Consider the following 25,404-nt stretch of genomic DNA (forward strand, 5'->3'; position numbering starts at 1 on the left):
GTTATTATGAAACCGTTTAGAGAACGTGTTTGTGAACACCATAGTAATTTGGTTAGATTACCTCGGTGACTCCGAGTACATGTATATGACGCTCAGGATGGAAATGAGGGGATGAGGTTGGAGTTAGAGTTGGAGTTGGAGTTGGAGTTGGGGCAACGGACGTTGCCTCAAATTGGCGACTCGCAGATCACAGCGAATGTGGGCCAATCTATCACTGGGGGAGCACTGGAAGCAGCATCAACAGCATCAACAGCAGCAGCAGATCAAGCTCAAACTTCAAGTCACACCATGGATCATTCGCGTTGCCATTCCCGTTGCAAGGTTGCACGCTGCAAGTTGCACGTTGCACGTTGCAAGCTGGCCGCTTCGAAGCGTTGCCAAGCGTGTGAATAGAAACGTTAGTGCAGGCACGTTCTGGGCCAGCCTGATAAAAGTTGATTGCAAATTTATAGAGGAGCTTGCTGTGCGCACACAGATTGGCCATAAACTGCCATCTTGAGATCCATCTAGATGTGCTTAGCCCAGTAATCGAAAAGCACACAGGCTTATGGGCATTTGACAGTATCTATCTGACTGTATGAGCATCTAGATATTATAAACTACAGGAGTTTAAAGTGTTTTTCTGAAAATATTGTTAAATATATTTAAATTTAGCGAGAATATACTATTTGTACCACTAGCATTATCACTAGCATTAAGAAAAGTATTGCCAATTATAATTGAAAGTTGTAAGTAACTAAAATTTTTCCTTGTGCATTTAATAATTATAATGATAGCTTTCATTAGCACTACAATTAAACTTTTGAAATAGTTAAAATTTAAAAAATTGTCACTTAAAAAAATGTGAAACTTTTTTAAAAATGGAAAAATTGTATAAAATCTTAAAATTAATTGAGATAAGAATTTTAAACAAGCTACATATTTTTCAACTCAAACTCAAAATTAATGGTAATGCTTAAACTTACATGTTTGTTTTGTAGCTCTTATTTATTTTTTAAGTTAGTTTTCTATATAATATTGCTGATTAAAAAAAAAGAACGCTGAAAAATAATATTTCTTAAATTCAAGGAAAGTATAATTTATTACCTAATATATACATTTTAACTTAATTAATGCACAAAAACAAGGTAATTTTACCTAATAATTCTGGTTTTGAGTCATAAATTTTCAGGTATCTAATACTTTAAAAATGCGTTGTTTTCTTCTGTAATTTTAGGTAAAATGTCCTAAAACTTTAGGAAATTTTTGCCTTTCTAGTTAATATGTTTTCTGGGTGTACAAGTACTGGGCATCTAACAGTCGAGTAGCATTCTTGCTTGTTGTTGCTGTTGTTATTATGTTGCAGTTAAGGAAACAGCCACAAGCAGAACAACTTAAACGCCTAATTTCATTATCTAACCATGCAACCAGCCATCTATCTATCTAAGAATCCAACCATCTATCTTTCTATCTATCTATCTTTGTATCTATCCATCTATCGATATTTTTAACTGGGGCTTGAATTGAGATAAGCTTCGTCAAACTGTCGTTGTCAACATGTAAACAACTTCCGCAAGTGCTCAATCATGCGGCATCGAAAGTGAATCCGAGTACAAATTCAAATCCAAGTCCAAATCCAAATCCATGTGCTACTCCTCGGTTTCTACTCAGATCTGATTGCTCTGCTAATTGAATTAATTAGCTGCAAGTTATGCAAATGCAAAATGCAAACTGGCTTACATTGATTCAAACAATTTTATTCTCTTTAGATGGATACTTGCTGCACTTATTCGCCAAGTGTCAATGCACATATCGTGAGCTAGCAGTGCACTCACACTCGCACTCGCATTCACATGAGTACGAGTACGAGTACGGGTGCGAGTATTCACATGAGTATTCACATATGCTATTTGGCCCATTATTCTTTAAACTGCGCCGCAAGCAGCCGCAATCAGACTGATCTCGATCTAGAGCTCTTTAGGGTATACACTGTTCAAGTTGGGGAATCTCCCTTTATTCATTTATTATTTTATTTAACTAGTTTTTTATTTCCTAAAGTTTGAAAACTTGTATTCTCTTGGGTAGTAAAATCACTTTGTTTTAATTAAACATTAATGAAATTTGCTGAATAAAAAATGGCACTCATTGGGCGTATTCATTAATTCTTGGCATTTTAAACATCTGTAGAAATTAACCCCCGAAGTTTTCTTACAACAATTTTTTGGCTGCCCTCTTCTTAAGAGTACCAATTTTTTGAGTGACCAATTTTTTAACCTAATTTGAATGTAATTATAAAATTATTTCTAATTCTGTCTCACTTCATGATTTTGTTTTTTTTCATATTCGTTTGTTAATTTGGATTACAATTTTTCGAAAAAATTTCATCAAAAATGTTTGCTATATTGATACAAGAATGTGATGTTTTTGACTGTCGAAAATTCTTCGCTGATTGAAACAACTGTAGCAATCAGATATCAATATTAAAGATTCAAATGATCAATGATTGTGCGACTGATCTGATTGCAATTACAAATAATTGCCTTTAAAATGATTGTAAAAATAGCAATCAGAAACGAACTGAAATCAAATCAAACAGTGATTTCAATCATAGATCAAATCAATATTTTTAATTGCAATCTTAAAAAATTAAAAGAAACTACAGATAGTGAAGTGTTTGACTTTTATCGCAATAAAATGAAAGTACGTTTATTTTTGTTGTTTAAATTTGAGTTTATATTTATATATTTTATTTTAATCAATTAATAGTGAGCGTATTTTATATTCGTTTGATTGCTAGACTCTTTGGCATTCTTGTGGAAATTGTGCGGTTTGTTTGCACTCGTATTTCATTTTAGCAGCAGCTACAACAACGACAACAACAACGACGACGACAACGCCAACACACTCCAAAGCCGCTGCCAAGTAGACCTTCAGACGCCAAACACTCCAACGCCAGTGAACAACAGCGAAACAACGAAACAACGAACAGTCTCAACCAACGCGACAAGAGCAGTCAGCCAGTCAAAGAGTCGGTGGGACAGGTGAGACGGGTGGGACGGATGGTACGGGTGGACAGGTGGACAGCTGAGACAGACAGACAATTGGACAGCAAAGACTGTTGTTGCGACTGTGGCAAAAAGTCGACAGTTGGGCTTGCAATTGCGCACTTTTGAATGCGAATACTATTTTTGATATGTGGCTGTGCCGACAGAGTAACATATAACACCACCGAGCACCACCGAGCACCACCGAATGGCACCACACACAGAGGCCGCACTATTTTTCATCTCTGTGCGAAACGCCATATTCCTCTCACTGACTATGAGATGCCCATTACTCAATTTAAATAAACAGTCAAGTAATTAATCTGCACAGCTAAAAAAACATATGTTATTTAATATTTTTAAAACAGAACCTTATTTTGAAATTTTTTATAATTTTGGAAAGACCCCTTTCCAGACATACAAGTCAACTGAAACCAACCAAGAACCTATAAAATTTTTGTTGCTTATGTCAAGTCAAAAAAAGTCAAATAATGCTATCCGTTGGATTTAACAATTTTTTTTTATGTTATATATTGTAATTCTATTTTATTCAAGCACTTATCTGACAATTTAGCATGATATTTGAGGTTATGTAGTTAAGCTTTAAAGTAAAATAAATATTGCATACATTCGGGCGCGTGCGTTGATAAATTTGATTTAAAAAAAAAAAAAGAAAAAAAAAGTTTAAAAGCAATTTTTACGCTCAAAAAGAGTAAATAGTTTTATCACTTATTTTATTTCTTTATGATAAATTATAACTTTTATTATTTTATTTATTCATTTTGAAACACATTTCATTGGCTTTAATAATTTTAAAAATGTTATAGAATTTCTCAACGAGTACTTAGACATTGACAGTGAATGCCCAATTTCAGAAAATTTGTTTGGTGCCGAAAACGTTTATTTTTTCCCTTGTTATAAATACCATATACCTTTTTTATTCACGATTAATGGGTACAAAAACATATTGCCGCCATATGTGAGTGTGTGTGTGTGTATGTGTTGCAGCTCATTTGTTTATTCAGCGCTTGATTCATTCACCTGCACATTTGGTCTCAAGTACAGCCAGCGATTCAGACGAAGAGACAGACAGACAGACGGACGGACAGGCGGACAGACAGAGAGTCAGCGTGTCTATGAGTTGCTCTGGGTCGAGTTGGGCATGTGGATTGTGGATTGTGGATTGACACCTGACATGGCTGCAAGGCGAGAGCTCTGAGCTGTGAGCTGAAAGCTAAAAGCTAAAAGCTACTCATACTCACATATTCATAATATTCACAGTATTCGTACAACACCCTCCAAGCCTTCATTTGATAGTGTTGCAAGTGTCTTATCTCTGCGCTGTGAAGCTGGCTTTAATTGTAGCTGCTTATAAGTAGTTGTTGTACTTCTCGGTCTATATAATTATATAAGCCCGATTTGGCTTAACCACTTGCGGCTATTTCATTGCAGGCGTTGAATTACACGTATTGTAAATAAACTTGTAGATGATTCATTCATTCACTCAGCAATCGAACGATCGATCGATCATTCGAACGATTTATGGCCATGTTGAAAGGCAAATATCCGCTTTAAAATTGCAACTAATCAAGTATGTGAATACTTAAGGGTTACACCAACGACATATCGATAAATCGATAAGTCAACGCGATCGATAAGCCATTTCAGTTAAAATCTGAAAACAAAAGTATTGCAAATTAAAGTTTCATCTAAGTTTTATTCTTGTATTCTGCGTTTGCGTACAAATCGAATGTTGGTTATAATTTTATATATATATTATATAGTAGATTTGTATAGGTTTAATATATGTTTCAGTAATCACACTAATTCTACTATCAGTCTACGTATGCAATTGGATAATCATATGTGTGTCTGTGTGTTAACAAATTCAGTATAAATATGATTGTTTATTCATAATAAGATTGCTTCTTAAAACGAGTGTGTGTGTTCGAGTGGTTCTGTTATTGGATGGGTACTATATCTAGGCCAACTTCGTATACAACCTGCATTTTCACTGCTAACTTACAGAAAAACTATTCATTTAATTATTGTAAATAAAAAAAATTAAATGTAAATCTCCCCTAATACCATGCTAACATTTCCCCATTCTATTCTGATCTGTTCTATTCTGTCAATGACTCAATCACAAAAGGTCGCCTAGTCGACCGAGCTTACAAAATAATACCCATAGATTATGCATAGTTTAAAACACATCACAAAAATGTTGTTCTTCTTGGTTAATTAGATACCCTTGCATTGGTTACTTTAATTCTCTTATGAAATGTATAACCCATAAAATATATAAGAATTATTGACAATATAAACAGTTTTCGATAAAAAAAAAAGCTTGTTTTTCTTCGAAAATATATTAATAAAATATTAGTTACATTATAAATCCATTACTGATCAATGCTCACAAAATCGGACTACTAAAAAATAAATATATCGTAAGAATAAGAACTTCTTAATCTACAAATAAGTCCATGCTCGCACAAAAAATTAAAGATAGCATCTGCAAGGGTATTAAATCTTCGGCATGCCAAAGACAGTTGTTACTATTTGTTTTGATTTTGGTTATAGTATATTTTGATTACAATAATATTTTGTGACTTCTACAATATATGGTAGTAATTGAATAAGATTATTGTTTATAATCGAACTAAGTCGATTTGGCTAAGTAGCTTCTATTGACATTTGGTCAGGCCTTGTGGAAAACTGCACTCAAAATTCAAGTTCAATATCGAATCAAAATACGAATATATTTCTGAATGCGTGTATAAGTAAAGATCTATAAAGAGACTTTCAGGGTGGGCTTTTATGAACTCATATCAAAAATTGTTTTGGACAGTCTCACAATCAGTTTTGGGTTTTTTTTTCCAGGAAACGTAACATTCTAATTCAAGTAAAAAACAATATGAAATATTAATTCACATATAAAAACAATAAAATAATGTTTATGTTCACATATTTGGACACTTCAAACAAAAAAAAGTATGTAAAAAATTTCCCTTTCTTGAGGTTTTTCAACTTATTACACTTATTTGTGATCCCTGTCTATTCTATTGATGTTAGTTATCAAAAATCAAAAAATGTCTATCAAAAGGTGTTTATGTGGGGGGAACACTGTGGTCTGTTGGTGGTTTATTTGCAGGACCTGCTCTACTTTGATCTTCTTTTTGTTTAACTGATGAATTAGTCCAACTTAGACCCGTCGATTGTTGTGATCCTGCTGCAGATTCACATTATTCATGACTGCACTCATGTCCACGACAACTGCATCGGACATGACGCTCTTATTGGACGCCTCTAGCTCCGTTTGACCCTCTAGAAGACCTCCAAGATGTCCATTGGGCGTGCTAGCGTTTAGATCCTGCATTGAAAGCATATTCAGCTAGAGGATCAATGAGAATTAAGCGTATGCCTGTGTTACCGGATAGTTGACTGCAGCGGCATCCAAAGCCATGAGTTCCTTGCGGGAAAGTTCCTCAACCACGGCGGCGGCATAACAATCCCCTAGCATGTTGTTGGTGGTGCGAATGCGATCACTGTGGAGCAGACAACAGAAAATTCAATTGAATCCAGCAAAAAAAAGACAAAAAATAATAGTAAAAAATTCTATTTTAAAAATACCAGAAGCCTTAAAAGGTACAAGAATTATACAGGAGTCCACAGAAAACAATACCAACCGAAAATCTCTCAAATCTCCATACATTTTTGGGAGATTTTCAGTTGGTTTCGATTTCTGTGACACTGAATGATATGAAAAAAGTACCAGAATTTCCAATAAAAATGTATATTTGATATTTGCTTATATTTACGATACTTTAGTATTTATAGTAGAATAAATTACAGCAGAAAAATCTAAACAAAATTGTATAACAAAATCTTAGAGCATATACCAAAAACTCTAAAAATTTAAATCTAAAAACTCATTTTTGATATTCTAATATTTTTAGCTATTTAACTTATTGGAATGCGTATTAAACTAAAATTTTTGAATTGTATTTTGGTGCAAATTATTATAATATTTATTATTTTATTATAATAAAAATTACAAGTCCGAATCAATGAGTTTTACACTAAATTTTTTAAATTAATCACTTAATTTTATTAAATTTACTTTAAAGTTAAGAATTAAAATGACTTTTTTGATAATAATAACAAATAAATATATACTTTTTGTTCAGGATTAGATCTCTGACTTTAAAATAACAATTACTTCAAAAATATTCAAAACTAAAATTTAATGCTGTGAACAGTATTTTTTCATTTGATATCTCTGGCTTTCAGAATAGCCAAAACTTAATTAGCACGCCTTTTTTCTCACTGTGTAGGGAGTACTTACACGAACCAGTCGACGGCAAAGAGCAGTGTCACATCCTGGACAGGCGCATCGATGGCTGTGAGGACGACGAGGAGAAGAACAAGAGCAGCACTCGGAACACTCGCCGAGCTCATCGAGGCCGCAGTCGAGGTGAGAAGGACCGTGAGAAGCTCACCGAATCCGAGGACCATGCCGCTCATCTGGGCAATGAAGATCGAGGCGACGGCGATGAAGAGAGCGGTTCCATCCATGTTGATGTTGCAGCCGATGGGCAGGACGAACCGGGTGATCCGAGGATCCATTCGCAACTTGTCGTTCATGCAACGGAATGTGATCGGCAACGCGGCGGCGCTGCAAGCGTTGCCAGATTGGTTTTTTTTTTTTTTTGATTGATTTCCAATCGAGTTTCGAATTCAGGGTTGATTTCAGATTGAAGTGTGTTTTGTTGTAGTTTTATTTTTGTTTTTTTTTTTATTTTTGGTGAGTTTGGTGAATGTTCAAAAATCAAAAGAGTTTAAAAAAAAAAAACAACGAAGTGGAAATCAAACGATTTGGGAACCAAAAAGAAGGAAAAATAATTGTTACATATTAAACATTCGCGAATCAACGACAGAGAGAGAGAGAGAGAGAGCTTATCATAAAGTATGTCTGCTCGTGAGAGAAAGTACTTGACAGAGAAAGAATGTGTGTGTGAGACAACGAGAGAGAGAGAAAGAGAGACAGGGACAGAGAGGGCCGATTTTTCAATTTCCCAATATACCCTATATATCAGATAAACTGTCAGATAAGGATTCTTTTGATACTAAAAAAAAATATTTGTTTACTTTTAGAAAAGTTTAAAAGAAAACAAAAAAGACTGCTTTTTTGACTTGCATAAAAATATGATGAAATTTAAATGTTTATATTTTCAATTTTAGCTAAAAATAGAATTAGATAAATTGAAAATACAAGAAAATGTTTCTGTAGTACTTTTTGGTATTCTTATGGGACACTTTATCTGACATTAAATCTTGTGTAATGTACGATTTAATCTCATTTATATATGTGTATATAGAGATTGAAAAATCGGCCCATAGAGTTAAAATGGCTTACGTTGATGCGGTTGCGAATGCAGTTAGCATGGGCTCGATGAGGCCCTTGTAGAACTTGAAGGGATTGCGACGCACGAACACAAAGTAGATGGCCTGCATCACAATGAACTGGTAGAGAAGGACGCCAATGGCCACCGTGATGATGAACCAGATGAGCTGGGCCATCACCAGGCTGAGATTGTCGACACTCAGTATCTTGCCGGCGATGACCGAACTGATGCCAATCGGTGTCATCCACATCACGCACGTCACCATCTTCATGATCACCTCGAAGACGGCCGCAAAGAAGTCCACCACCACCTGACCCTTCTGTCCGATGGTGCCCAGGAAGGTGCCAAACACGAGGCAGAAGAACACAATTCCCAGTGTGTTTGTGCCACTCCGATACTGCACATCCCGCACCAGCACCACCTCCTCCATCACCTCCAGTCGCTGATGGTGCGCCTCCACTCCCTCCACTCCCTGCACTCCCTGCACTCCCTGTACGCCGTGCAGCAGTGCCACAGCCGTGTCGTTCAGCGTCTCATTGAAGCTGCTCCGCAGGATGCTCGGCTTGGGCAGATAGACCGTGTGCGCCTGTTGGATCGACGCTTGGAACAGATTGTCCGGAAATATGTTTCTGCAAGCAGTGCACGGATTACAAAATTATTTATTTATGTATTTATTTTTAGCCATACAAAATCGACAAATTCTTTATATTTTTAAATATGAAATAATATAATTATTATAAAACTTAAATGAAAATATTAAAATAATTTATTTATTTATTTGAAAGTCAACGCAATTTATTAATCTAACACTTGAATTTAACAAATTTAATTAAATTGAATTAAAATAAAATCCAAGCCAATTTATTTACTTACAAATCAATTAAAAAATTAATTGTTTTTAATCATAGCTCAAAAAATCATAATATAAAAACTTTAAGAGTATTAATTTATTTATTGACAGCTATGAGAACTGAACACAATTAAATTGCTTGTTCATTAATTGTAGAAACTTAATTTAATTATACTTTTATATAAAATAAAAATCAATGTATAAAAATTTGGTTTTTTTTAGTTTTAGTTAAAAATCAAAATATAAAAATTTGTTTTTTTTTAGCTACAGATTGAAATATCATATGGTTTTGCTGCCAACTGCTTGCTGCACAAGTAGGCTTAAGTAATAAATATTACCGCTTGCAAGCAGCATAAATTTATACACAAGCGTGGCTTAAAACTGCTTATAACTACTTCTGCTAAAGCAGTTACAAGTATCTCAAGCAAGCTTTACCTTAAGCAGGGCATTTCTGAGTAAATTTCTTAGCGTTTTAAGCGCGTTACACACGCGACGTTTGCTTTTAAAACTGCTTTACAATTCAAGTGCAAAAAGCAGTTAAACAAGCAGCACATGTTGGACGCGATTTGGATGCGACTCTCACGCGACTATTGAAAATGCCTTAGAACTGCTTTACCTTCTAAAAGCAGCAAGCAGTTAAACAAGCAGCACCAGTTGAACGCGTCTCTCCCGCGTTTCATATGCGACTTGCGTGCGACTTTCGCATTTACCTGCCCAAATCCAAGAGGCTATCCAGTAATTTCACCGACTTCCTGTCCGTGGCCCGATCATCCGCATTATGCAAGTCCGGATTTCCAGGATGAATGAGGAGTACGAGAGCAATGCCCAGGGCTGCATTGAAGAGCGAGGTGGAGGCAAAGTAGATGAGCGTACGCAGAGCAATCTTCCCGTTCATCTTCGCATTGAGACTGGCCGAGCCGGCGATCAGACTGGAGATGACCAGTGGCAGAATCATGAGCTTCAGCACGCGCATAAACAGCTCGCCAGGATACGAAATCAGCATTATTGAATCCCCGTCCAGATGCAGCGGTCGCAGCAAGAGACCTAGACACGGTGGGAGAGAAGGAGAGAGAGGGGCTAATCAGTGGGTAGGTACACAGGGAGAAAATGTGTGAATCAAGCAGTCAATCCAAAACAAATATAGGTTACGGTTTCGGTTCCGATACGTTTCGAAACAACTATTTCCGAAAAAACTCTAATTTAGTTTAATTCTTTTGGTTTCGGTTTCAGTATCGGCTTGAAGTGAATACCTTGATCCAAAGGAATAATATTTATTGAGAATGTTGTTTTACACTAATTACGATATAAGAAGTTGATTAAAAGTGAAAACTGGAGACTTAAAATTTTGAATTTTCGAAATTTCAAAGGGGGGACCCTTACCATCAAAATCGAGTCTTGGTCGAAAATAATTAAATTTTCTAAATGAATTAAATTTGTATTTAGAATGAATTTAGAGGACAAACCATGATCAAAATGACATTCCGAAATTATATAATTAATTTGAACGTAAATGAAATTTGTCATACCACATATTTATATAAACTACCAAATTCTTTGACATTATATTTAAGATCAGGCACTTAGATACCCTCATACCCTAAAGCGCCGAAGATTTGTTACCCTTGCAGAGCCCTGAAATCAAATTTTAATTGATCGTTGCCATGCAATGGAAAATTTAGTCAATTGTTCCTATGGCAATTATATGGTATATGGAACTAAATTAAACCAAATCTGGTCAGAATGTAAAAAACCAACTTAAATGCATATTCTATCAGTTTGGTTAAGATATATCCCACAAAAAAAACCTCTAAACGAGGTAAAAGTCTAGTGACGAAAGCAATTTCTAGACCCAAAATGATACAACAAAAAAAATTTAAAATTTTAAATAAAAATATAAATTAATATAAAAAAACGAAAATTGGCATTCGGCACTGTGAGTAAAAAGGGTGATCTTCTTTGTACATAAAAATAACTTTTTGCGCAGTGCCGAATGCCAATTTTCGTTTTTTTATATTAATTTATATTTTATTTAAAATTTTAAGATTAAACTGAATTTTGTTCGTCACAAAATTGATATCAGAAATGGGTCTAGAAATTGGTCACTAGACTTTACCTCGTTTATTTTTTGGATATCAGAAATTTTGCAATTGCTTTCGCTTTTGACATTGTAACTTTATCATTAATGCAGGCGAATAGTAAAATATAAAAATTTAGTTGTTGAACGTATTTCATATTTAAAAAATTTTTTTTCTTTAATTATAAAGAAAAACTAGGGGGCCCCGCCCCCTGCTCGCTTTGCTCGCGTTGCTACAGCTGAGCATACTATACTGTCGGAGACCTCGTACTTACTATGAAAAAAAGTTTTCATACTAAGACTTGGATTTCACCCGATCGGTCCTATGACAACTATATGATATAGTGGTTCCGATTAGAACCAACTTTGTTCAGGATATATAAGTCTTAAATAAATGCATATTCTATTAGTTTGGATACGATATCTAGTAAAATAAAAAAGTTTTTCATACTAAGACTTAATATTGGACCGATCGGTCCTATGACAGCTATATGATATAGTGGTCCGATTTGAACCAACTTTGGTCAGGATATATAAAACCAAGTTAAATGCATATTGTATTAGTTTGGTTAAGATTTCTCATTAAACAAAAAAGTTTTTCATACTAAAACCTAATTTTTTACCCGATCGGTCCTATGACAGCTATATGATATAGTGGTCCGATTTTAACCAACTTTGGTCAGAATATATAAAACCAAGTTAAATGCATATTGTATCATTTTGGTTGAGATATCTCATAAAACCAAAAAGTTTTTCGTACTAAAACGTGATTTTCGACCGATAGAAAAATGTATTTATTCACTTAACAGGTAATATCTTCCGAACCCCTCAACCAAAATTTATGTTTCATATACCAAAAAACGCGAAATTGTACGTATTACAACATATTAAAATTTAACAAAAATCGTTAGAGCCGTTTTGTCAGAAATCGCCAAAATGTAAGCTAAAAAACTTTATTTCACCTGTAAAATGTTACCTGAGTACTTCAGAAAAAAAGTTTAAAGGTACGCTTAAAAGCCCTCAAACACACCTTTCTAATGATATATAGAACATATCTGTAGCTTCTATGGTTTGGAAACTGTTGAGGTTTCAATTTTGGCGGATTTAGCGTTTTCCGCTAAACTAGCGGGAAATTGAAAAGTCGTAGAACAAACATTTCTAGATTTTTGAAAAGGAATCAATCCCATCATTACATTTAAGCTTCTTTAGCGCTTTGATGCAAACAGACAAACAGACAAACAGACAAACAGACAAACAGACAAACAGACAAACAAACTGACTTTTCATTTCATTTTGAGAAGTCCACTAAAATTTTCAAATTTAATTATCTTTTGAACCAGTTATCGGATTTGGGTGATTGAGGTATCAATCGACGCGTATTTTAAGTAGAATTTTAAAAATAAAAAATTTTACCAAAAAAGCCCTAACGGCCCCATAAGCTGCAATTATCAAAATTGTTCCCCTCCCACTTACACCCCCGTATCTCGTGACCCAGGTTGGTTAGAAAAAGTTTTAGTACGCCATTTTGTAAGTTAGAACTGAACCTGTCGATCGGTATATAACTCGATCTGATCGGACAGTCGTAGCAAATTTTCCAACTTAGCTGTATATATAGTTAGTCGCCTTTCGCACCCTTCGTGCTGCTTTCGTCACTAACGCGAACTGCCGTCCGCAGTGATCAATAAATAAAAAACTTTTTCATACTAAGACTTAATTTTTGATTGAGCGTCTCTATTGCAGCTATATGATATAGTGGACCGATTTTAACCAAACTTGCTCAGGATGTTAAATACCAGCCCAGATGCATATTCTATCAGTTTGTTTCTGTTATCTCAACAAATAAAAAACTTTTTCATACTAAAACTTCATCTTCGAGGTATCGTTGCTATGGCAGCTGTATGATAAAGTGGTTCGATCCAAAAATAAAAACAAATTTGATCTGTCTATGGTATCCAGGAGCCTACATAACAAGTTTGAAGTATCTAGCTCTTATGGTTTCTGAAATCGATGCGCTCAAACAGACGGACAGACAGACAGATGGACATGGGTCGATCGACTCGGCTGTTGATCCTGATTAAGAATATATATACTTTATGGGGTCGAACGAACACAAATATACCCTTTTACTTATTTTTTAAGTAACGGGTATAAAAAGAAATCGGTACCATAGAAAACTTAAAATGGACTCTACCATAATATTTGTATGTGCTTGTTGCCCAGTGTAATTTGTTTGCAGTGTAGTCAGAATGTAACGTGTATATTCCGTACTCACCCAAGACGACGCCGAGAAGTACGCCGGAGAGCGTAACGAGCAGCATTAGATTATCGCTCAGCCATTTGCGGTATCCGGTCAACTCGACGGGAGCATCGCTCCGTTCCGTCGTCTTCGGCGGCAACTCCGTGCCGTGCACGGCGGACGTCGCATTCGGTGGACCCATTTTGGCAAAGAGGTAATCTGAAAATTTCTCAGACTTTTCCATTGTCCGTAAAGTCAAGGAGCGAGAGGGGCAGGGGGAAGCGATGGACGCGCAGCAAAGACAACAACAACAACAACAAGAACAACAGTAAAACAGTGGCAACAAGAGAGCGAGATAGCAAGAGTCGTAGATTGAAGAGAGAGAGAGAGATGCGTTGTATTTTCCTTGAGTTGCTTTTATTCAATTAAAATTGATAACGCTGCAATTATTGATTTTTTAAGTACTTGACATTGAACTTGAGTATGTTGATTAAGTAAGCCATTGCTCTATGGACTGTTTCCTGTTTCCTGTTTCCCGTTTCCGTTAGCTTTGAACTCCCTTCTACCGATGTGGCATTGTCTTCTTTGCCGTCAGAATTCCGGTTGCGCTGTTTGCGGCGTCTCGGACTGCGCCTATCCACAAATCTTGATTGATTAGCGGCTCCGTTGTTGTGGTTTTTTGAAGCTGCTTGCTTTAAAATTGAATGACGACCTTCGTCAGTTGTTGTCTGGCTTTTTTGCTTCCTGTTTTGTGCCTGCTTGTCTGACTTTAAGCGGCTTCTTTCGCTTTTTTTTGCTGGTCAACAAATAATCGATATTTCCACTGCACTCGGCAAAAACTCAACTCAACTCAGCTCAGCTCAGCTCGATGCAGTTTTTGTGAATCTGTGTCACACACACATAGACACACACATACACTGTTAATAATTGTGCTTGCTTTTAATCACGACACTTTTGCTACACTTTCTGTATGCCTTTTTTACTCCTTATTTTCTTAAGGACTGCACTCGAGAAACTTTCAGCTTTCGTTTTCACTATGCACTTTTGCTTCCTCCTTCAGCTGCTGATTGTTTTGTTTTATCTCAACTTGCGTTTAGCTATTTTCCGCTTTATTCGTTTCCCGAACCGTCTACTCCAAGCTTGCTCCTGTGAATGTGCGACTCTTTCAACTGCCGAGTCGCTTTTATGCTTCGTCCTCGGAGCGCTAAAGTTGAGTGCCATAATTTCTCCGACTTCTCTCATTATGGCGTCAGCCCAAAAATAGAGACAGCTGGGAAATAGAGAGTGAGAGAGAGCGAGAGAGAGAGAGAGAGCAGCCGGCACGCACCTGCAACTTTTTGATTGACGGACTCATTATCATTATCATTATCAAGCGGAAAATTCCCAAATGACTGCGGCAAAATTGATTAGCTGAGTCGATTACGTTGTCTTGTTTATTGTTTTTTTTTTTAATTTCATCGATTGTTGAGATACACTCAAAAATACCTTAGTCTTAGCTGGTTCTATTAAAGCTAGTTTTCTCCCTTAATTCATTTTGGCTTATATTTTTTTTTAATATTCCGATATTGCTCGTTTTTTTTAATAAAGTTCAAACCTTTTAGCACTAGTTCCCTGACTTTTATCGACTTTTTTGCTATGTACAAAATATTTTTCCTTAGTATCGACCTATAAAAGTCGATTTTTAACTTAAATTTTTTAAAAATTATTTCTTAAATCATATGCATTTTATTTTAATACTAAACTGTAGAAAAAAAAAATTTACCCTAAAAAGCGTCATTTTAGTGTAGTTTGATATTTATTTTAAAAAATATTTTTCGAAATTCTGAAAATACCTAACTTATGTTTCTTCCTTGATTTTCGTTTATTCTGCCAGTGTTAATCGCTCAAAAATAAGTATTTTTCTTAAGAATTTATTCAGAATTTTTCTTAAATTATGTGAAAAATTATGCAAGTTTAAAAATAAATAAATAAATTTTTAATTGTAATACTTTCCATTTTCAAAAATGGTTTTTAGCTTTGTAAGATAGCTTTTCTCAAATTAGGAACCTCAAATAAACTTTTTTCAGTGTAGACAATTTATTCTAATAGCTTTAAATGGACTGAAAACTGTCGCAAAAAAGAAAACAAGTTGAAGTGTCACCTTTGGTATTTGGTTTAGCAATCGATCTATTGAGCTGTCCATCCATAAATCATGTGCACTCTTTTGCCTGGTTTGCATTCTGGGCAGACATCCAACTGAATAGGGCACACTTATACTATATTTAACTTTCGGATCACCCTGATCCGGTTGAATTTGGTTGCTCGCCATAATTCCGTGCCAACTGCATGACGAACATGTGTTTTTGTATTTGTTTTTGTTTCTCTCCCTGTTCCTATCGCAATCTCTGGCAAATAATTGAGATAATTGCGCGAGATGTTCACTCAAAAATTTCCCATCCACTTTGCTTTGATTTCAAATTTCAATTTGAATTTTTGTCCGCTGTCAGAGACGATTTATTGGTACATCTATTTGTGGTACGCCATGAGCTTGAACTTGAACTTGACATTGGGTATGGTTTTTCCTGCAGCTGAGTTGGTGCCATTAGAAACCGAGATTAGCGTATTCTGACTGCTTTAATCGAGTGTGGCAACATTCAAACATTTCATCAGCAGGTCATTAAATTAACTTGTATTCTTCAATTCGAATATTTATGGTATGGCAGAAATTGACCTTAGACACTATAACTATCCCTCTCGAAGGTCACTCCAGATTCCCTTTCTCTTGAGATTCCCTTTCTCTTGAGATTCCCTTCCTTAAGTGATTCCTGGTGGCGTGTTCTTTAATTGTTACTTGGAGTTTCCTTTCTGCTGTTTCTGCTTCTCCTTATTCTGTGTTAATGTGTTTTCTTTTCTTATCTACTATCTCTCACTTTCTTGTTGCAAATGAGCTTTTAATAAGTACACGCACAAAAAATATATTACCCTCAATATGTTTAGAAATTCGCCTTTAATTTTTTAAAATTAAAAAATGATTTTAAAAATACATGTATAGAAAGTTTTTTCTTATTATTAGAAAAAGACAGTCTGAAAAAAAGTTTTACTCATTATTTGAAAAAAAAAAATCTACATATAAAAATGTATTTTGTTATATTTTGAATAATTGTCAAATAAAAATTGGCACGATTTCTAGATACTTAAAAAATTGTTTATGTTTTTTTAAATTAAATTGGTTAACCTAAATTATACAAATTAATTATTTTTATTAAAGCGAATTTATTCTGACGTTTAGAAAATAAGTTTCTTTTGTACGCTTCTTTATAGAAATTAGTTAAAATTGATATACAAAGGATAAAACAAATTGTTTCTGCTGTCATAAATTAATGTGGTAAACATTGGTAATATAATTTATTTATTGTTATCTTTAAAAAAATATTCTAACGTTTAAAAATACGTTTTATTTGTTTTGTGTACGCCTCTTTTTTTTAACTGCATATTTGCGACAAATTTCTTTTTGTTAGGAAACTAAAACGAAGCGAATTTTAGATTTTCCGTGCGACATAGGGGTATTTTTTCTGAGTGTATATTGTTGTTGCCTGCGATGGTCGTTCAGTCAATTGACTTACCTCTAATGACTAGCCACAAATTACCCAGGATTGAGCTGGTTATTAACACTCTTTGCACCTGCCACTTGCCACTTGCCACTTGGCACTTTTACTTAACACTCTTCTTTCGCTGTTAATCACTTTTGTTCGCACAACGTGGCGTATGCTTAACGCTTTGCTAATGCAGTCACTTGCAGGAATTTTCGCAGCAGTTTCAGCTGCTGTAGCATCAACAGTTTCACAATGCGTTGCACCGCTGTAGCCGTTTTAGGGGCTTGCTTTCAACCTGGAGGATCAATGAGAATTTCGAAATATATCCAGACTTAAAAACTAAAAATAATATTTGTTTAATCGTCAACTTTTAATATACAAATTTGTTTATTGATGCGAACACTTTATTCATTTGAATTCACATTGCTATTGTTTTTTAAATGTTAATTACTATATTATATTAAACTCAGTTGGTCAATTGGATTTTATTTACTAATAATTTTATTTAAAATAATTTTCTGATAACTAATTTTACTTTTTGACTCAATATTTAGAAGTACATATTGAAATATGTGAGAAATATATAAAACTCTTTGTCCTGACTCACTGACTGACTGTATTAATATACAAGAAAAATAGCTGATATAGGAAAACATTTTTAATTGTACAAAAAGTTTTATTTTTTCTCTGTGAATTTTTTGTATTCTTGAAGCTAGTGAATGACAAGGTCAAGGTCCTTGCCACCTTTGACAGTTCTGCAAATTCAATTATGTCAAGTGGGCCCTCTTCTATTCCCTATGTCACTTAGTCTGTCTGTCTATCTATTTGTCTGTCCGTCTGTCTCTCTGTTCCTCCAGGGAACTGCAATCACAACGCAACCGGTAAGCAGCAACAGCTTATCTTGTTCTTGCCACCCCTGTTGTGTTGTGTTAACGGTTACGTGACTCGACTTAACTACCGGACCGAAATACCTCGACTGGAAATGCAAACCGTTCGACTCACAATCGATTTGACAACTGGCACAAGAATCTCAAACTGATCGCGTTTTAACCAGACGATCGTTACAGTCAGTCTGGTATTTTTGATGTGTATCGGTATCGGTATATATGGCGGTATATCGTATAGATATATTGGCATTTGCCAACTGTTACAACTGCAATTTGTTTTAATCTTGAGAAACGCGTCTGTTGGGCTCGACAATTGAACGAGTAGTGAACTGAAAACACATTTCATTTAGGCAGCTGCATAAAACTGAACTAGCAAATAATTTCTACATTTCTTTGGCTTTGTTTTGGTCACACACGCACACACACACACACACACACACATCTACACATACGTTGTCATTTTCAATTTCATGTCGCAAGGGTTCTCTAAGACTTGACAACAAGAGGGGTAAAGGGGCAGGGGCAGGGGCAGGGGCAAGAAGGCTAATGACGTGCACGCAAAACACGTCAAATGGTTTACAATAAAAGTGAATAGTCATCTTCCATCCCCCTTTAAAGGTACGCCTCTGTCCACTTGGCACATGCCCAGACACCCAAACAAATGGCAATTGTTTAATGCACTTTGACACACTTTAAAAGCCACAAGCCACAAGTCGCAAGTCACAAGTCTCTAGTCTCTAGTCTCTAGAGAATTGCCCAGTTAGAGAACAAAATGAACAGTCCCTGGCATGTGGCGATTATGATCTAAGTATGGGATCATCTCGACATTATATGTAATTGATGACAAGTGAATTTGATTTGTTTTTCGCCCACAAACATCAAGTGGAAAATTGCGTTCATAAATGACACAGGGCACACGAAATGACACGCAAGTTATGCATATTTCTTTTAAGAATTACAAAAATATGTACAACAGAAATTTTAAATAGAATTATAAAATCTTACAAAGCTGTATTTTCTAAAATAAAAAAAAACAGTGGTTTATATAAATGTTGCAGCGAATTATTAAAAAATAATAATCATAAATTTAATTAATATTAGTGATAAACTTGGGCATGATATTCATTTTAACATTCTTTTTAATTTTAATTCAATTTGCCATCGCAATATTTATCAAAATTTTAAATTTTTTAAATATGTTTTCTTCTAATTCTGCTTTGCAAATTTTAGTTTATCATTTCCTTCATCACGTCTGGTATTTTTAAAATACTTTGTCACTATTTTTATAGAGAATCGAACACACATTACGCATACGCCGTGTAGAACAAACATCTAATTGGCAATGCTAACAAAAGATTGAGCACTTTTATACGATTTGCATTTGTCATCATAATTATTATTATTATTATATATAAATATCCTCAAGCGTTGCACTCTTCTCCCTCTTTTTGAAAAGGCCTGTCTGCTCAATGGCTTTCAAAAATAAATCAGCCAGAGAACGAGAGAGAGAGAGCGAGAGAGAGAAAAAGGCAGAGACATTGGTAATTTACATAAGTTATGAGCAGGCAAATTGCGTGATGGGTCAGAATCATTTTCAGACATTATCAAGTGAATCGAGCAGTCAAGCGATCAAACAGTAAAACGATTCAAAGGTTACTTTAGCTTACATAATAATGACCCCCCGCTGACCCTCCGTTGTCCCCCCCTTTGTCCTCCGTCCTTCGATGCCGTCAAAAGCCAATTAGGGGTCAGGTCTAAAAATTGCACTTGCCGCTGAAGTCAAGTCACGCGCAGCTGGCGCATCCAATTTTCGATTTTCCCTTATAAGCCCAGTATTCAAAGGGTATACAGGCTTAGGAGTTTGTGAGAATGTTCGTTTGTAATTGTGATCAGCTAAAAAAATGTAGAGCAACCAAATTTGATTAAAATGCTAAGTTTAAGGGACTGTAAATAGTAATAATTTTCATTTTTTGTAATAGAAAAAACGATTTACTTACAGGAACTTTAAGAAAACATGACATGTACCAATATTCATCTTTAAGGAAAATCATAGCATTTTCATTCAACATATTTACAAAATTTATTAGAACCGTTACTTAATTTTTCTATGAATTTACTTACAAAACCATTATTAAATTTGAGTTTTGCTTTATAACTAAGGCAATAATTATTATTTTTGAGAGGATAATAACTCTCAAGGAACAAACATTATTAACATAACTCATTAAATAAAATCCTTATGGTAATTTTATGCATGTTCTAATTCAGTGAGCCAAAACTATTGAATAAATTATATGAATGTGCCCAATATACACAATTTTGACAGAGATAAAAAATAAATACTAAGATTGCACTTTTTGGACATTTTAATGGTGTCAGGTATAGAAATAAATACTAAAATTTCAAACTGCGATTATGTATTTGTAGAAATTTATTACTGTGCTTGATGTATAGATATTGACGGATAAATCTATTTATATCTGCATTTCGAAAAATATTGTTAAATATTTCTTTAATTAATAATGTTTAAGAAAGTAGCATTCCCTTTTATTATTAAATACTTCTTTTAATTTTCATAGAAATAATTTAATAATTTTATAATAAATCTTTCGTTTTTATACAAATTAAATTGAACAGCTGTACAAGTACTGGGCATTTGACAGTCGATCTCCTGAACTGCAAATTTCTTGCTCGTCTTTTTGTTAGAAAGATAGTGAGCAGTGGTGGGGTGGTGGGGTGGGGACGTTTGCACCTGACCCACTCAGAGCACGTTGTGGTTGTCGCCATGCTGTCCCCTTTTCTCAATGAGGCTTTCTCAATGAGCGAGATTTCGCGACCCGCGCAGTACAATGACACCGAGCAGCTGTCTTTGTTTACGACCCATCTCTTTCTCGCGCTGAGATAGCAAATCTACCGAGTGCCGAAATTCCGAGTGAATTTTCCTCAATTTCCACATCGTTTTGTTTACGGTGCATCTCTTTCGCACTCACACTAAGGCGCTCTCACTCTCACCTGTTCTCTCTCTTGATGGACATGCGCTTTATGTACTTATGGCAACAGTTTATGGCAACACTTTGGGCCATTTGTTGCTTATGGCAAGCTAGCTATAATTGCAGGTACTTGTCTTCGATGGCCAAAAGCTCAAAGTATTCATTTTGGCCCTGGCTAGTGTTGGCAGCCAGATTTATCGAATTAAAATAATTTTAAGATTTTTACATCAATTTAAAACAAGAAAAGCACGAATATAATATTGAATTTAACGTATATAAGCTTAAATATTTGAAGCATTTTTTGTAATCTAAGTTTTTTATTCAATCCGTTTTATATATAGATATATATTTAATTTATTTAAATTATTAATTTAAAATTTTATTTTATTTAAAACAACTTATGAATTAATGATCTTAGATGACGTTTAGTTATGTTAAATAAATATTAATTATATTTATAAATAAATATTTACATATTTTATAAATAAATATTAAATGTACTGATACATTTTTGGTGGTTATTGTATTTAATTTTTTTAACTATATATTTAAACCCTTTGCTCAACGGACCAAATGGGTTATAATTGTTTTGTGTGAATATATGTAAAATGCAGAAAGAGGCATGACAAACCCTATAAAACATATGATATATATTATTGATCAGAAACAACAGCGTCTATTTAGCAATGTCTGTTTGTATGTCATATAAAAAACGGCATCCATAGCAACGACTTTTTGCCAAATATATTTCGTAGAAACGATCAGTATAATTTAATACAGCGCTCTAGCTTTTGCTTACAGTGTGATAGTGTGTGTACTCTCTTCAGGTATGCCGGCAGAAAGTAGGTCAAGTTCAAAAGTTCAAATGTCAGATCAGCTATCAGTTCCGCTCTCAGCTGTTCTCTGCACTTGCTCTAACAAAAGCTGCTCTCAAATACTTCGCAACTCTTCGCATTTCTCTCTGTTATCACTCTATTCGTGTTGTGCGTGTGTTTTGGTGAGTTTTAAACGAAATTGAACCAAAACACGTTTTGTGGGTACATTTAATTCCTACTCTCTAGCAACAAAAATATAAATCACTAAATCTTCTGACAAAAATACAAAAACAGCGATACTGAAATACATAGTTCATAATATGTGTGGACTTGAAATCGTTCTCAAATTCACTTCTTGCTCACTAGACAAATTTCAACTCAGTCAGTCTTCTCATTTATTCAGTCGCAAAATGTTGCACAAAATAATTTATTTAATCCTTTTTATAAATACATTAACTACGCTTTGCTATGGAATATATATTTCCGAATACAACGAGACGATCTTAGCACTTAAAATAAATTTCCAACAATCAAAAATAAACTAACAAATTTCTTAGAAAGGAGCAGGAACATCAAAGAAAATTAATAAACGAACTTGTTAAGAAATCTTAGGGTGAAGCTGGTTCCAAAGAGAAAACTGATCGATTGTACGAATGCCAAGTCTAGTGCGATTCACGAAGTACTCCTTCCCAGCTTCAGTAGTGAGCACTGGTGCCTGGTGGTACAAAAATTGTCACGAAATGTATGTTGAGATGTTAATCGTTTTTTTTTTTTTTTTAAATTATACCCGTTACTTAAAAAATAAATAAAAGGGTATATTGTGTTCGTTGGAATGTATGTAACAGGGAGAAGGAGCAACTTCGACCCCATAAAGTATATATATTCTTGATCAGCATTAACAGCCGAGTCGATATAGCCATCCGTCTGTCCGTCTGTCCGTCCGTCCGTCCGTCCGTCCGTCCGTATGAACAAAAGGATCTCAGAGACTATAAGAGATAGAGAAATCAAATTTTCAATAAAAGACTTCTATATACCCCACGCAGATCAAGTTTGTTTCAAATTTAAGCCACGCTCCCCTCCGCCCCCACAAATCGCGAAAAACCACTACAACCACAGTTTCTAAGATAAAACATTTTTTGTGATAATTAACGTTATATATTAGTATTATCTATTATCCCACTGAATCGCAACAAGATAGGACAAGTAGAACGGCCGTTATGGGGAATACAAGTTTTCAGAGCAAAACAAGTAATTTCTTTAAAGTACTTTTAAATATATATTGAAGCAAGTACCGGGTATCCTATGGTCGGAATCTCGACTATAGTCTTTTCGACTAGTTTTTGTTTATTAACATAAATTCTTACAGCCACTTGACGGGGAAGTATAATGATACCAAATTTGGTAAGGGCGTCAGTTGGTTAACTTTTAAGGGTAATGAGTACTACCTCAAAAGGGCTGTCATGATGATACGGCCACAGAAGTGAGCTCTGAGACTCTACAATATCAAAATCATGTCCATATTGTTCAAAAATATAAAGCTAATTTAATTAAAGGCAATTGCCTATCTCTCTATGTATTTTTTCTTTCTCGCACTATCATTTTCCATTTATTTTCTCTCTCACATTGCCGAAAAAAAACAGAAGAAGCAAACACTGAGGCTCCAAATGTTATAATTTTCGTGGTCTTTTTTTTTTAAGTGTATGTCTTTTAATATATACTTACATGGTATGCAAGTACGTGCAAATCAGTGCCTGGGAAAGGGTATCCCACTGTCGACTACGCTCGACTTTAGCCTTTTTTGCTTTTGTTTTCAGATCTAGCTTATTTTAACTACTAAAATTCTGGCAGCACTGGCCATGGCCAACAGCTGTGCTTTGTTTACAACCGGCAGTTGAAGAGAGCGACAGTTGAAGGCTGTTGGTTGAAAGGAAATCACATTCAATGGATGCTAACTGAGCTATAAAAACGGTCAAAGAAGAGTTGAAAAGGCGCAGTTCGCGATTCTCCTTCGAATCAGCAACAACAGCTGATGCTGTGCAACGGAAAACGAATAACGATTCACGAATATCCAACTGAATAATAAATAAATAAATAAATAAGGAAACAAGTACTCGTCATCATCTGTTCGGTAACTGTGACTGTAACTGAATCAAGTGCGAGTGTGTAACCAAATCAAAGTCAAAGCCGTTGGCAAACACAAGCCGTCAATCAATGCGGCAATTGAGTTAAAACTGCAGCTCCGCAAATTGAATCAGCTTCGATTTGTTGGCCAACACTCGATACGAGTCAGCTAATGTTTTCGTATTCACAGTCCCCAATAAAACCGATTTACTTGGTTACTAATTCAATAAACAAATCCCAGTCCCCAGTACCCAGTCCCCTGCCACGCCCACTGCCCACAGCCCACAGCTCGATCCCAGTTAAAGCCAAAAACAAAAAATCAACTTTGAAAAAGAATCTCATTCAATTAGCAGGCGAAAAATCCCAACAACAACAACAACAAACATTCAAATTATCCAATTTTGCAGCTCTCTCGCTTAATTAATATTAAAATATTTAAAAGTTTTTCTTATTTTCATTCAGACTGAGACTGAGGCAACCCAAAAACATGCAAATGCACTCAAAAAATTATTTTATTGTTGTTAAATAACATCGACAGAAAAATCATTACCCAGAACAAAAATATTATTATTAAGTTTTTTTTTTCACATTAAATTTTGTTGAATTAAGATAAGTTTAACAACATATAAATAGCACTTTAAAGACGAAATCAGTTTTATTTAAGAAAAACTTGTCGAAATCATTGAATTAATGTCTGAAAATATGTCAACATGTTTTTATTGTGTACTGTAGGCATATTTGCAAAACTTTCCTAAATGTTGGAATACTTTTTATACCATTTTTTTTGGATTAGTTCGTTTAAAGCACTTTAAGTATTTAAAATTAAATTTACATTTAAATTTAAATTATTTTAAATTTTTTCAGCTTTAATTACAACGAATTTGCTTTTGATTTATAAAAAATAGTTGTAATTCCCATAGGAATATAAAAATTACCCATGTTTTGGAATGCGTGCTAAAATTTGGAAACTTGTCAATAATTCGAAAAACTCATAAAAAATGTATTAAAAATTCATATATTTTGGGAGCTTGTTTATGATGATTTTCTGAATTCGCAGACAAAAGTTAAATTTTTGTACGGACTATTTTCTTGAGTGTAAAAAGTCTGAGCTGTCAGGCTAGCGAGAACCGTTGAAGCAAATGGCAAAAAAGTTTGAGCAATTTTAAATATGTGCAACACCTGAAAATTGAATATTTTCATTAAAAGTTAAAAGCTTTACGTCGATGGCAGCAGCGGCTGTCAAGTGAGCCACAAATACCAACATACACACACACACACACTCACACACACACATACACACACACAATACAGAAACAGAGTCAAAGATGGAGACTTTCAGACTAAGAACCAATAAATAAACTTTGAAAGTGCTCGAAAATGTATCTGAAGAGACTGTGAAATTGCTCCCATTCCAGCTCCTTTTTCTGCTCC

General features: G+C 34.7%; 1 protein-coding gene across 2 annotated transcripts; it reads right to left on the reverse strand.

The window, feature by feature from the left end:
* Positions 1-4,720: 4,720 nt before the first annotated feature.
* Positions 4,721-18,196, reverse strand: LOC117781353 (excitatory amino acid transporter). Of its 2 annotated transcripts, XM_034618100.1 has the most exons (8): positions 18,132-18,196; positions 17,191-17,455; positions 13,625-13,807; positions 9,989-10,322; positions 8,440-9,057; positions 7,369-7,698; positions 6,454-6,568; positions 4,721-6,393 (listed from the first exon to the last, which is right to left on the reverse strand). In XM_034618100.1, exons 3-8 carry the CDS (start codon positions 13,788-13,790, stop codon positions 6,226-6,228), a joined length of 1,731 nt encoding a protein of 576 aa, XP_034473991.1. In that variant the 5' UTR covers positions 13,791-13,807; positions 17,191-17,455; positions 18,132-18,196; the 3' UTR covers positions 4,721-6,225. The 2 variants fall into 2 exon arrangements, with proteins under 2 accessions (XP_034473991.1, XP_034473990.1); XM_034618099.1 differs by lacking the exons at positions 17,191-17,455; positions 18,132-18,196 and having other exon boundaries at positions 13,625-13,832.
* Positions 18,197-25,404: the final 7,208 nt, after the last annotated feature.

Source organism: Drosophila innubila, assembly GCF_004354385.1.
Source record: "Drosophila innubila isolate TH190305 chromosome 2L unlocalized genomic scaffold, UK_Dinn_1.0 4_B_2L, whole genome shotgun sequence".
In the NCBI taxonomy this organism is placed as follows: domain Eukaryota; kingdom Metazoa; phylum Arthropoda; class Insecta; order Diptera; family Drosophilidae; genus Drosophila; species Drosophila innubila.